The 15,855-nt window shown below is 38.1% G+C and overlaps 1 protein-coding gene across 1 annotated transcript in view; it reads right to left on the reverse strand.

Annotated features, from left to right (window-relative positions):
• Positions 1–355: 355 nt before the first annotated feature.
• Positions 356–15,855, reverse strand: part of LOC117345324 (cationic amino acid transporter 2-like) — a 60,820-nt gene continuing 45,320 nt past the window's right edge. Inside the window, exons 7-9 of the mRNA XM_033908391.1 lie at positions 15,634–15,771; positions 5,439–6,603; positions 356–2,877 (exon numbers count right to left, since the gene is read on the reverse strand). Coding sequence (XP_033764282.1) covers positions 2,774–2,877; positions 5,439–6,603; positions 15,634–15,771 — 1,407 coding nt within the window. The 3' untranslated portion in view covers positions 356–2,773. The remainder of the gene's footprint in view (positions 2,878–5,438; positions 6,604–15,633; positions 15,772–15,855) is intronic.

Genomic DNA, 15,855 nt, shown 5'->3' on the forward strand with positions numbered 1-15,855 from the left:
GTTAAAAAAAGAAGCTTTTAGCTAGTGTACGTTTTGAAACCTTCGAAAAATAACTAACGAGAGTCAAAGAAATACCATATACAACAACCACAAGTTTGTGTGACCTGTTTCTAACACAATCAAAAAAAAATCTATTTCGAGTATGAATTGTGTGTACTATGTCTGTAGAGCCAGGTAAGACGAAAATCATTTGTCACTTTCGGATACTGGAAATCTACGATGTGAGGTCATCGTTAATCAACTCAACCTAGACTTTCCATTCTGCGATGCCGGCCCGATGTAGGGTTTACAGTTGTCTTCTCCTGTTTACAAATTTGTAGGTTTGTGAATTTAAAAATAAAAACAAAACGTAGGATATTAGCTATCATCCGCTATTGTAGATTTTATTCAATGATATAGACAAATGGAATGAACATATTAACAATGTATGAATAGTACAAAGTTCTCGTTAATCCAACCACACCCGAGCATTAACGAATAGCTACGTAATCACCCCACAATGAAGTCTTCATACGCCATGGAATCTGGTTTATACTTAGTATATATGACATTTTTTCCCTCAACAAATTACCCTCGAGTTGCATTGCATTACAGAAAAGAAATAATTCAACGAAATGATATCAATGCATTGTTTTCACTGGAGTACCTTCCAAGTCCGTTAACAAACAGCAAAAAAAAAAGTGTGTTAAACCGCTTGATTTTCATTTAAACTCAACTGGAATAAAAGTTATCGGAGTGCTCTCCCTTTGAACACTTACTATATCATGTAGCAGCTAGTTTTGGTGGTGACAGTTTAACAAGCAATAAATGTCATAGCGTACATCTTGCTTAATTATTGACAGTATATAATAACGTATTGACATTGGTAACGATTGCTGTCGTGTTTACCTCTCCAATAAGACTTCAGGAAAACCAAAGTTACCATCAATTCATGTTTTACAAAATAAAACGATTCATCCTGAGATTTGTTACAGTTAGATTGGAGAGGATGCCAAACGGATATGACGACGTTTTCTGAACTTGTCTCGTCCATGATTATTTACACTGGAAAATAAAACAGAGGATAATGCTATTATTACAAGCTCTTGAAATATAATCATCCGGTAAGTATTGTTTAGAGTTGAACTATGGGATACTTCAGACAAAATTACAAAATTTTGCATGACTGAATAATTGCCGAAATTGTTGTACTTTAAAAGGTGTAATTTCCCTTTTGGATCCAGTATTACATGTTTTAATACATACAGTATGTAAATTCTATATATTCACCTGTAGTAAACGTATATTATGTTACAAAGCTGTCATCAGGTTTAAATACAATAAATATTTTATACGGGAAAAACACGGTGACAAACGTTCTACCCAAAAACAATACAATTAAAATTAGACTTGTAATTTCCGCTCTTCATGTCTAATTTCAATTAGATTGACACAGAAACGTCACGTGACGTCAGATTCGTCGATATTTCATGTTTGAAGTGTATATACATCTTAAACAAATATTCCAACATAAACCTTAGAATGTATTCTAATTGAATAGTGTTACTTTGTAACTATGAATTGTTGCGCCATCATCGCATACAAAAATAGATATATATGTATTTACACATTGTACAAATCACACTAGCCAAGCACAAGGCTGGTCAGTATCAATTTACAGATGAACTAGAAAAAACAAAATAATTAGTTAAACTACGACGTATACCGTCTCATTCTGTATGCAGAGGCCATGTCAAGTAGTCATCGTGACGTCATTATGGTGTTTCAAAAGTTACAAAGCTCATTTGCACGGCATCTGGTTGACACAAAAAGCACAACTCTTGCTCATATAACCCGTACAGGGGCGCGTGAAGAATATGAATGTGCCTGCTGTATCTCGCTGCCTGCTGTCATGTGCATGCACCCCCCCTCCACCCCCTCCCACATCCCAAACCAACTCCACCACACCCCACATCGGGGGTATAATTTCGCTATGTCCTGTTAAGGGGACACTGGACAACCAAATAATAAGGCCTGAATGTTCTAATGGTACAAGGCGATTACAGCAGGGTCGCTTCAGAATCTTATCCTGTGTTATGCAGTGGAATTTACTTAAAAACTTCAACATGACTAAGGCTTATTTCTATTTCTATCACTATGTTATCTAAGTTATTATATAAAAGCAGAGTTATGGTGAAAATAATCTCACAAATTAAACTGAAGTAGAAAACATCCAACCCATTCTCATATATCTTATTGCATATCCTTAAAGGGAACGGATGGTTCTTATAAATTGTCCGACCCATTTCCGATACCATGAACGGATGGTTCTTATAAATTGTCCGACCCTTTTCCGATTCCATTACGTAATTATTTAATTTAATTCTGTTTTCAATTGATGATAATATGATGTATGTAAAGCTAACGTCGTGAATTTTGTTACAAAATGGCACAGAAATAATAATAATAATAATAAAAGCCTGAGTCGAACTTAAAGTTTCTACTTTAGGTATAAAAAGTAAATAGAAGCAAAATACAAGAAATAATAAATTCCTTGAACCAGATCTTTGGCACAAAAATACTGTACTGTTACTGGTAATACCACCACTAAGTCTCTTTATCCATCCAAGTTTCGAAATTCATCAGTGTCTGTACCCTTCTGGAATTGGCCATTGTGGTATACAATACATTCTCTGTCCCCACACCTGCACGGATTGGTGTGATAGCGTATTCCGGTCCAGAATCATACCACGACAGGCGATCTACACTTCTCATCTCTCGTTAAACCAGTGGTTTAATTTTCCTCTTGCTCGCCTATTGCATATAATACTACTTCCTGTTCGTCCGTAATACCCTCCGCACTAGAATGGTAGCCGTGTACAAAGTAGAGAAATAAACCTGGAAATAAAGTAAATACACATATAAACATTGCATCCATTTTGAACAATTTGTACCAATACGATTAGAAAATATCACCATGTATTTCTGACGTACAGGTGTTATGATGTGTCGCACCTGTTGTGTACAGAAACAAAGAACTCAAAGAATGCATTGTCAACTATTCCACAGTGTCATTGCTTGCACGGGATATAAGTCATAGATCGTTTTGTCGTTTTGGTGGCAGTAACTTGAAATTGAAAAATCTCTACCTTCAAAATTCCAGAGGTATATTTTTTGGCATTGGACAGACATGAATTGTAACCATTCTCATGTTTGAATTACTTTAAGATGATATGATAATCTTAAACTATAAAGGTTATATTTTTTATGTAGAGGCAAATCCTGTATATGTACTATTCTATTCAATAGTGTGTTACGAAGTTAATTTCATCTTGCTAGGTACAGCAAAGTCGCCAAATAATTGATATACTGTAAACGTGAACATTTACGCGAGGGGGAATTTACGCTTATTACGTGGATCCCTCTTGATCGCGAACATTTCCACCACGTGTATTATTTTGATATTAATTTGAGTAAACTCGAACTACAAACGAAGGTGTGCCAATCGCGAAAATTACCCCCGCGCGTATAGTTTACGTATCGAAATCGCGAAATTAATCACCCGCGAAAATAACCACGTTTACAGTAAACTTTCCAAATGATTTCATGAATGCCCTTCGGGTTTAGCACTGCAACTTGTGCATCTGAAAAATCTCCCAATATGTTTATGACGTTGGTCTAGTATACCAATGCAATTCACAATTCACACATTAACTAACATGGCACCCAATTAAATATCGCAAGAACTCAGGTGAGTATTACCATATGTATAATCCTCAATATTTGTAAGAAAACGTCGTTCTCTGCGGTTTAACGTGTTTTAATCTTGCGATTATACTGTACATTTGACCTTATATCTTTAATGTATATGTAAATTAGAAATAATTAGTCATTGATAAGTCTTAATAACGCAATATGATGTTTGTCTGCAAATCTGGCATTTAAATCTACTATATGTACCACATCAAGACTGTTTAATGTTTATATTTACGTTCTCAGAGTATCTTTTAAAATGGAGTTATGGTTTAAAATCTCCACCATACCGGCAGCCCAAACATTTCAGTTCAACAAGTGAAACAGTTTGTAGTCTAGAGCAGAATGGGAAATATTACATTAAATGATAAAAATGAAATAAACATGGATAAATTCACTGTACACCGTCGACCCGCCATTTACATACGACCGTGTCGATTTTGGAATTAACAAAGAAACATGGCGATAATGTATTTACTACTACATAGAGACAGGAGTGCAGTTGATACAGGAACGCAATTTTAGACAATAAGTCAGGAACGCTGTACGAATGATCAGGGAGGTAGGCCTAAACGTTGCTAACGGGGCAGAACATGGGTACATCAACCGTATACTGTACATGTAATTCTATCAAATCGTGACATCATTCCACCAACATCCAATGTTTGAATGATCGACATTTCGAGACTCGACACAATACTTATATCCAAATACACACAAATAAATCTTCTCCTCGGCCATATAAGTTCGTATCACTGGGACACTCACTATCGCATGGCTGTAATTAATTATGTCACGATTTGATGGAATGATGTCACGATTGAGTAGCGATTTGATAGAATGATGTCACGATTTGTTAGAATGATTTCACGATTTGATGGAATGATGTCACGATTTGATGGAATGATATCACGATTTAATAAAATGACGTCACGACTTTGATGTCAGTTAGACTGTAGCTTCGCCATCCAAATGTATACAACGGACCATTCAGATATGCCTATTTTTGGGAAGCTGTTGGGAGTATACGATTGTTCATGTCATATTAAGTGTTAGGTTTTTATGGGGAAAAACAGTTGTCCAAAGATATATCTACAAGTCGGCCGTTTTCTTTCGTATCACGTTTGTATGTAACAACAGTTGTCCAAAGATATATCTACAAGTCGGCCGTTTTCTTTTGTATCACGTTTGTATATAACAACAGTTGTCCAAAGATATATCTACAAGTCGGCCGTTTTCTTTTGTATCACGTTTGTATATAACAACAGTTGTCCAAAGATATATCTACAAGTCGGCCGTTTTCTTTCGTATCACGTTTGTATATAACAACAGTTGTCCAAAGATATATCTACAAGTCGGCCGTTTTCTTTTGTATCACGTTTGTATATAACAACAGTTGTCCAAAAATATATCTACTTGTTTATCGCCCGTGTTCTTTCGTATCACGTTTTTAAGTTTCCATTTTCTAACACCAATACCACGTAATCAACTAGAAAGAACCGCAATATTCAGTCAAACATACATCCGGGTCTCGACAGTCATGGCACACTTGTTACCAGTAGGGATTGTCAGACCTGTATATTTCAGGAGGCTTTCTTTGAATATGTCGATATTCAGGCGAATTAGTCTTGATTACCACCATCGTTAATATATTCAGAGGGGCTTTAAGAAAATCAAATTTCAATCTATCATCTTTTCATACTTACCTAAAAGTAACCAGAGTGAAAAACGCATCCACACCGTATATGATAATGACGTCATCATGAAAATATTCAGCAGCAGTGACGTCAGTGGCACAAAGGGAACATAAGGGGCCCGATATATCAGTCGGGTCTGGTTCTGTGGCTGTTTGGTAATTAAAATTGTCGTTGTTATCAAGGAAACTGCACAACAAAGTATTACCATTAAAGCCCACCATGACACATTTGTGACGTAACATCCGGCAAGTTTAACAAACAAGGCTAGCACCAGGCACGATACTATATAAACAACAAGAGCTATGGAGGCTGTCCGTAGCGTCCGACTTGTCGGTTCCAGAGGAATATCGTTGGGAATCTGGAACAGACTACTGATGCTTCCGGACGGCGTTGTCTTGACGACGCTTTCCATTTTTTGATACGTCATACCTCTTTGCACACCGCCTGTGAGTGGCTGAGATTCTGTTCCTTCACATAAATTTTGTGGCGGACGATTTTTACGCTTGGGCGGCGTATCCGTGGAACAACTACCGGAAGTGTACGGTAAATCGTACACGAATTCTGTACACTGCATATATCGGCTGTCGTCCATGGAATCATACTCCTGGTACAAGCCGATATGTCCAGGCTGGTATCGCTGACATAACACACACAGGGACACCATAGAGAATGATAGCAGTGTGCCGATCGCCATCATCTCGATCAGAACTTCCAGACAAAAACACGTGGCGAATGCTGCCGACACTATTCCTCCAAACACTATACCGAAACAGGATATGCCCGTATTCCTTTTACAAACAGGATTGTGTCCGAGACACTTTGATATAACTTTGTCGTTTGACATTGCATAAAGAATTCTGGGAACGGCGAACAAACAGCCAAGTGTAGACGCTATGAGACCACATATCCCGCCTATTCCAATTACGTACTTAGATCCGTCTATGTTTCTAGCCTCAAAGGCCAATGGTAGTGCCACTTCGTCCGTGAGTTTGTTCCATGGGTAGGCCAAGGTCAGGGCGCACGTGACTCCAAAGTATGTGGCGAAGCAGACGGCCATTGTGGTAAATATTGCGCTGACTGTGACCTTGAGAGGTTCCCTTGTGTCCTCTGTGCTGCTCGCCACCACTTCGACGCCCGAGAAGGCCACGAATAGCGTCCCCGCCCCACTCACCACCTAAAAAACAAGAAATTCAAGTTTTGTCAAGACAATATACTAGGAACCATATTGATATACATTGTATCTATAATCTGCTCAGTTTTACTGATACCGTATATGAACGTGAATCGAGAACAATAGATTGATGATCGTGACTGTAACGAGATCTATAAACAGGAAATACATGAATGATAAATAGCGTTTCATTGTCAAATAAAACAATGAAAATTGAAATAAATATTGGAAAACGTTCCTGTCAGAATTACAATATTTCCAGTTTGTTGACAACCATAATGTCTTACGTATTCAGAAAAGAAATAACGACTACTCTTACAATAACTGTATTAGTCACAGACTAGACAATACTGTGTCTGTCTATTTTCAAATCTACTTTACCGCGTCGCGATTCAAAGCCGTTTTGGATGAAATATGGAATCGGAGTAAAATTCCATGTCTCGATGGTGTCATTGAGACGGGGATAAACTTTAACATTAATATGTGGCGCGGAAAATATGACCAGTGTTAACAATACACAAGACAATAGTAAGACACGTTTATCACATGGTAATGGGTTTGATGTTTATATTTAGAATGTCCGCTCCAGCATCATCAGATTGATAGAAGTCAGTAATACTGTACTCCCCGACCTTTATCTATGGTAACCAATGGTTCACGTGATACTAGACTGTACCCCCCCCCCCCCGACCTTTATCTATGGTAACCAATGGTTCACGTGATACTAGACTGTACTCCCCGACCTTTATCTATGGTAACCAATGGTTCACGTGATACTAGACTGTACTCCCCGACCTTTATCTATGGTAACCAATGGTTCACGTGATACTAGACTGTACTCCCCGACCTTTATCTATGGTAACCAATGGTTCACGTGATACTAGACTGTACTCCCCGACCTTTATCTATGGTAACCAATGGTTCACGTGATACTAGACTGTACTCCCCGACCTTTATCTATGGTAACGAATGGTTCACGTGATACTAGACTGTACTCCCCGACCTTTATCTATGGTAACCAATGGTTCACGTGATACTAGACTGTACTCCCCGATCTTTATCTATGGTAACTAATGGTTCACGTGATACTAGACTGTACTCCCCGACCTTTATCTATGGTAACCAATGGTTCACGTGATACTAGACTGTACTCCCCGACCTTTATCTATGGTAACCAATGGTTCACGTGATACTAGACTGTACTCCCCGACCTTTATCTATGGTAACCAATGGTTCACGTGATACTAGACTGTACTCCCCACCTTTATCTATGGTAGTCAGATATAGAATTGATATATTTGTTACTTGTGACTAGAGGAGTATTTGTACATTTTGTATGTAATTATAAGTTTGATGACTGTTAGTTAGAAAAATTCAGACAATCCAATTAGTATACAGTTAAAGTATGGGGTTGAGGGATATACAGCAAGTTTCTCATATTCCGAGACCAGGACTATTTCGTTAAGGAGGGATATTTTAACTCGGGAATATTGCAGATTCCGTCTCTTAGCTCGCAATGGGCTCTTATCTTTTTTTCTTCTTTCCAAACAACTTTATTCTTCTTAATGTCTCCTTTGATAATGTCTTACTTTTTGGCATTTAGTTGAGGGTTCGCCCCTGTGAGAAAGGCTTTGGCTTCTGTCAAAGATGGTAGCTACTACTCCTGCTTAGCGCCCTTAGGTCTATTACAACATACTAGCAATATTTGTTGAGCGAGAACGCTAATTTCTCACAACAAAACATTTTTCGGCATAGCCGTATAATATTCGTTTTGCCCCGGATATGACGCGACATGTGGCGTTACTGGTCAAGATGAAGTATGTGATTGGTCAATGTAGCGGTAAATGCAAAATGCAGATATGCAGTTAAAAAAGATTGAATGCAATAAGTGGATGTATCTTTTTAAATGACACATTAATAAAATTATTTTCCTGATTCAAATGCAGTCTTATTATCACCAAAAATGATTCAAACTGATATAATTTTGTCATCCGTGCTGAAACGCATTAGTTCGTTAATTTACTTCATTAGCAGTTTTACATTATAACCACCAGCATTAAAACTATGCCGTTTATCTTTTTTAAAGATATTTCTTGTTTTGTTATTGTTTAGGACAAGATGATATACAATTGTGTACTCCACTGAATCAGTCATGGGTGATAACTCAGTCTCCGTGAAATAGATGCACGTGTAAACACGACCTTTTGATTTCCGGAGAATTATAGAGACCGTTCAAATCAGAATTATACCATACCATAAATAAACAATAAATATGTGACTTGTTTCAAGTAAATTATCGTTAATAACAAATCCACAAGTCACATTAGCCTTTATATTAACCCGCCTTCACCATAATGCAGGTATCCGCTTCGCCGACTTAAAACATTGAGTCGTGGTCTCGCGTGGTCTCGCGTGGCCAGAACTGATGACCAACTATCTGTCATGTCCACCAGGTCCATGCATCGACTGGGGAAACCCTTTATCAACGTCAAATAAACAACGCCTTCGATTACCCATTGATCTATTTCAATTTCTTTAATTAACAGCAAATGCTCAATCAGCTTTATTGCCGTGATGTCGGGAGAGACGAGACATTTGTATAGCTGTTTGGTCATCAAACTAGTCGCTGTGGCGCCCTATACTGTAGGACTGACAGCTCTTTATACTATTGTAGGCTGGTCAGCTTTGAATCGGGATAAATAAACCGATACACACGTGTCGATTGCCTTTTATCCATCCCAGTGGATTTATCTGCACATGAAATCTGTATACCAGATCATATTAACGAGATTTGGTGAATTAAATTAAATCATCGTTGGTTTTTGAGTGCTAAAAATATGCAAATAAAAAAATGAATTTCAAAAATTAAAATTTCCGAAAAGGAAAGAAATGTACGTAAAATCACAAGTAAACTATTTATTGTACCGAAAATATATCCGAGGAATGAAGAACAGGTCGTATATATAATACGGTGTTTTTATATCACGTCAGCAAAGCGGCCGTATCATTTAGGCCTACTCATGAAAATGTCGTATTGACTGTGAAAATCACACACATCACACATGATTATCTCACTGAGAGAATGCTGCTCAGGGCTTCCGTTATACCGCTGTAAACCGGTCCTGACGGGAATTCTTAAATGACTTCCGGTTGACAGTTGTCACATGTCAGATGTCATAACCATCATTTCTCAGAATGCCTGCTTGATATTTAGTTTCTTGACGTCCCAAAGAAAGATTCCTCATTAGTAATAATTTTGACGATATGAAACATTTTTGCCTCATATTTCAAAGCTTGTGCACTTTTATTGTATCGGGAATCCTAGTTACAGAGAAGGAATACTCACGAGCTTATGATCCCTAGTTACAGAGAAGGAACACTCCCGAGGTTAGGATCCCTAGTTACAGAGAAGGAATACTCCCGAGCTTAGGATCCCTAGTTACAGAGAAGGAATACTCCCAAACTTAGGATCCCTAGTTACAGAGAAGGAATACTTCCCGAGGTTAGGATCCCTAGTTACAGAGAAGGAATACTCCCTAACTTAGGATCCCTAGTTACAGAGAAGGAATACTCCCGAGGTTAGGATCCCTAGTTACAGAGAAGGAATACTTCCCGAGGTTAGGATCCCTAGTTACAGAGAAGGAATACTTCCCGAGGTTAGGATCCCTAGTTACAGAGAAGGAATACTCCCTAACTTAGGATCCGTAGTTACAGAGAAGGAATACTCCCGAACTTAGGATCCGTAGTTACAGAGAAGGAATACTCCCTAACTTAGGATCCCTAGTTACAGAGAAGGAATACTTCCCGAGGTTAGGATCCCTAGTTACAGAGAAGGAATACTCCCGAACTTAGGATCCCTAGTTACAGAGAAAGAATACTCCCGAGCTTAGGATCCCTAGTTACAGAGAAGGAATACTCCCGAGGTTAGGATCCCTAGTTACAGAGAAGGAATACTCCCTAACTTAGGATCCCTAGTTACAGAGAAAGAATACTACCGAACTTAGGATCCGTAGTTACAGAGAAGGAATACTCCCGAACTTAGGATCCCTAGTTACAGAGAAGGAATACTTCCCGAGGTTAGGATCCCTAGTTACAGAGAAGGAATACTTCCCGAGGTTAGGATCCCTAGTTACAGAGAAGGAATACTCCCGAACTTAGGATCCCTAGTTACAGAGAAGGAATACTCCCGAACTTAGGATCCCTAGTTACAGAGAAGGAATACTCCCTAACTTATGATCCCTAGTTACAGAGAAGGAATACTCCCGAGCTTAGGATCCCTAGTTACAGAGAAGGAATACTCCCTAACTTATGATCCCTAGTTACAGAGAAGGAATACTCCGAACTTATGATCCCTAGTTACAGAGAAGGAATACTCCCGAACTTAGGATCCTAGTTACAGAGAAGGAATACTCCCGAACTTATGATCCCTAGTTACAGAGAAGGAATACTCCCGAACTTAGGATCCCTAGTTACAGAGAAGGGAATACTCCCGAGCTTATGATCCCTAGTTACAGAGAAGGAATACCCCCGAGGTTAGGATCCCTAGTTACAGAGAAGGAATACTCCCGAACTTAGGATCCCTAGTTACAGAGAAGGAATACCCCCGAGGTTAGGATCCCTAGTTACAGAGAAGGAATACTCCCGAACTTAGGATCCCTAGTTACAGAGAAGAATACTCCCGAACTTAGGATCCCTAGTTACAGAGAAGGAATACTCCCGAACTTAGGATCCCTAGTTATAGAGAAGGAATACTTCCCGAGGTTAGGATCCCTAGTTACAGAGAAGGAATACTTCCCGAGGTTAGGATCCCTAGTTACAGAGAAGGAATACTTCCCGAGGTTAGGATCCCTAGCTACAGAGAAGGGATACTGCCGAGGTTAGGATCCGTAGTTACAGAGAAGGAATACTCCCGAGGTTAGGATCCCTAGTTACAGAGAAGGAATACTCCCTAACTTAGGATCCCTAGTTACAGAGAAGGAATACTCCCTAACTTAGGATCCGTAGTTACAGAGAAGGAATACTCCCTAACTTAGGATCCCTAGTTACAGAGAAGGAATACTCCCTAACTTAGGATCCCTAGTTACAGAGAAGGAATACTCCCGAGGTTAGGATCCCTAGAAAGCGTTGCAAATGGGACTGTATATTAATTTTCAATATCATCAATGTTCCAGAAGTTATAGACAAGTTATAGAAGAATCCTTCGATCTATGTAGTTTCCGAGGTCTCTTACGATTTAGTCCCATACACAGAACAGGGTACACCTCTATTCGCCTCTTACGACATACTACATCAGATACAACATATATATATATCTACATCAGATAAAACATGTATATCTATTCTCCCGCATGGGCTTCCAATCAAGTCACGTGATCACTATATCATTCCGTATCTAGCTGGTTGAAGTAAAGCATACATCACTACCTTGATTTACAGATTAGTTTACCGATATCCATGACGGCTAAGGCTACAGCCATAACACAGTTAGTGGTAGAATGGGGAAACGATAAAATAACAAAGCTCCCTTTGTCTCCATTAGGTCGGTGTGACGGAGTATATCATATCCACTGAAATATAGAATAATATAACTTTAACTTGATGTAATTATTAAAGACGGGGACTCCTATTCAGCAAACGTATATATCTGAAGATAATTTTTAAAAGCCGATGTACTATTTACGACAGGGACAGCAGCGAAATATTAGCCTCGCGAAAAAAAAACAATCCTACAGTATGTCAGTTTTAACGCTGAAAGTATTTCTAATTCATGGTTACATTAATTGTAAGTTCTCCATTTGTTTCGTCATCATTGAACTTAAGTATTAGATTCAGTTCCGCGCCAAAACAGATAGTCTACTGACATACAACATTCTACCGTCGGTGCTTTAGTTTAAGGCTACGCTTTACTTGATAATCAAGAAGAACACTCCTACATATTACCTAATATTAAGACGAGATACTAACTAATCATGTCTCAGTTATACAGTATCAAAAAACACCTTTTGATGATAAGGATATGGACCTACCTCGTTTGTGTTGGATTCCTAAACTTATGATAAACGTTTTATTGCTTTTTGCAGACGTTGCTCAACTCAGTCTTTATCCAAACTTCTTACTACAATATATATTATTTAATTGTAGTCAGGGATACTTATGTATTGTTCTAGGTTATAGCCCAGATTAGTGGAATGAAAAAGAATCAATCTTAAACTCCCTCTCTTAAAAAATCTCTTCGTTAACAAGTTTAAAATTATATTTTCAAACAATTTATCTCAATACAAAAAAAAAAAAAAAAAAAAATACAAAAAATGTTTTGATGTTTTTATGCCAGTGTAAAATAGTAAAATAATTTTTCGGATTAATTTGAATATCCGTTTAATCTATTAGGTAATGTAACAGAACTTCCTTTTCATAAACCATTCCTGGAAACTATTCACCCTCCCACCCACCCGAAAATAGTTTCTTGCGCCAGTCTTTTTCATTTTGCAGATGAGGTGATTTCACTCTTTACGTCGTGGAGTTTTATTTGGTGATCATGAAGGAATACAGGAGGACTTGCTGGTTAAAGTTTTTCCTGGAGAATGGATTTCAGCTTCAGGACGGTTTGGCATAAATTTCTGATCACCTGTTTTCTTATAACATTTCTATGACAAATTGATGCATATCAATTTGATGAAAGTTTATTTGGGTGATTCTTTGTTCCCACTGTTTACTCCAAATTATTCTGATATTTATATACCACGACAATAATTTGCCAGGAAATTAGTATCAAAGATACATATTAATGGAAATTGTTTTTTGTTGTTGTTGTTATTTTTGGTTATTTGATAAACACAGACTAGCGCTAATGGTGAAAAAGTGAGATGGATTTTCTGGCTAACAACATCTTTTATTCAGATCTTCAAACAGACTATTGGCGTCCCCATAGAAACAATTTGAACCTCTCTTGGCGAACTAAGCTTTTGCAGAAGAGCACCTTGAGACAAAGATCTTACGAACTTTCACCTTTAGATATATTGATGGGTTGGGGTTTTCAGTAACATGTAAGAGATTGAAAACACAACCGGCAGAAAATGTTTCTAAAATAAAAGAAAAATAGTACCGCCGGCACTATTTGACGGTATCATTTGACGGTACTATGAAGGATTACTTAATCTATAATAACTTGTAGCCAATGTCCACTGTGGTATTTCTCCTTGGAAAGCTGACGAAAGAAATTAATCTACATCCGAAATACTAGAGTAATAACAGCTGCCGGAAGTGTCACTCATACACGTAAGGAATGATTTATAGACTCAACATCTTACGGGGAACACGTTTTGGATCAGTTATTTGTGCCGATGATTGAGACGTTGTTAAGATGCTGTTTAATTAGACTGTTATATAATAACAGCACATACATCTTAAGACGTATGATGATCAACGAAGGAAGATACATCCGCTATACCCTGTCAAAACGAATGAAGACTGCTTAGTCATCTTAAATTGTCTAGAACACTATTGTCAATATTCCGGTATTGATTGTTCATATCAATCAATACTTTTTTGAAGAATTTTATAGCGTATAAAAATAAAAACTCCATTTAATTATATCCTTTATATCGTTAACAACAATTGAGATGAATCACTATATATTAGCCATAGTCCACACAGAAACTCTTTTAATTAAGTTGCAGACATTGGCATATGTAGAGATCTGGATATAGATTTGTGTGTATATTTCCTCGAAATGAACATCAACAGTTTCCAGGATTTTTTTTATCAAAATATTGCCTGGTGATTATTAGAGTTTTCCAAACATTAATATCTCACTAGGCTATCACGTCCCGGACATCACGGACCCGTTCTGTAAGGAAGACCAGGTCGGCCTTTGTCTACACGACATACCTAAAGACTTCCATATGCTACTGTTTCTGCTACACCATTCCAGTGCCGGATCATTCTTTTCGTGACAACATAAGGATGTATCATGGTTTTCATTAGTTCTATCAATTTGTCTTTTCATTATTTCGTTTCGTTAGTTTCATCGAATTGTCATTAGTGCGTTTCGTTAGTTCTACCGAATGAATGCGTCTAGCATCAATCGAATAAACACGGAAAGGAGGGCGGATCAATGCGGATGTAAATGAAGTCATTGTGAGGCGACGGCGTAGGTAGACGAACGAGCCGCACCACACCCGCCTTTACTGAGCTACATCCGCCCAGTCTCTATCGCACTGCTAGCTATCGTCAGGTTAATTTGCATACCAGTTATCATTCATTGCACGCTTTGTCCTCGGTTCAATTGAACACACCGTAAATTGAATTTATATATATATAAGATCTCGGCTCCTTTATAGAGAATGTATGTTGGCCACTAGACATTAATTTCAACGTTATTGCAGATATCATTATATTATGATCATACTGCACCACGGATTACGTAACCTCGATTGTATTGTCGTATAAGAGAGCCTTCCGCGAACTACTGTATCGTAAATCATAGGCTTTGTGGTACGGAATTATCAAAGTGTTATATTTGACGTCGCCTAGATTAATCTTTGTAGTAATTTATTGATTCCATCAAATCCGCAGTCGTAACGTCTAAGTGAAGGCTAATTCTAATCTCGTTAATGATAGAGCACGGAGTACAATATGGCGGCGTGCGTAAAATAAAACGTTCTTATTATCAAAATCTATCTGAATTACGTCAGTTTCAAATACCAGGGCACGCGAAAATAATGAACAGGTATTGATTGCATCAGTTACTTCATTTTAAAGTAAGGAATGACCTTGACATTGATATGGTAATGACTTTGGATTGCAGTTACATCATCCCGGTTTGGTTCCGTGACCTTGGTGATATGGTAGGTCTATTGGTCCCGTGACCTTGGTGATATATTAGGTCTATTGGTCCCGTGACCTTGGTGATATGGTAGGTCGTTACGTTTGCGATATGTTATGTGACGTTGGTAATTTGTTAAACAATGTGAATGGCTATCCAACAAAGTGTTAATGTATTTTGAGGAAGAGATAATACCTATGTTAACTTACCCCTGAAAAGCCAAAGGGAAAGAATCCCGGGGGGTCCGTCCAATTCTCGTGTCGTACGTGGAAAAAGCCGACACACATCAAACACAAGATGACGAGTCCGTTAAGGAAGGTAAAGATGCAGCTCACTACAGCGGACACCTGTACGTAAAACATACAATAGGGACATGTAAGGACACCTGTACGTCAAACAAACAATAGAGACATGTAAGGACACCTGTACGT

Source organism: Pecten maximus, chromosome 16 (assembly GCF_902652985.1).
Source record: "Pecten maximus chromosome 16, xPecMax1.1, whole genome shotgun sequence".
Classification (NCBI taxonomy): Eukaryota; Metazoa; Mollusca; class Bivalvia; order Pectinida; family Pectinidae; genus Pecten; species Pecten maximus.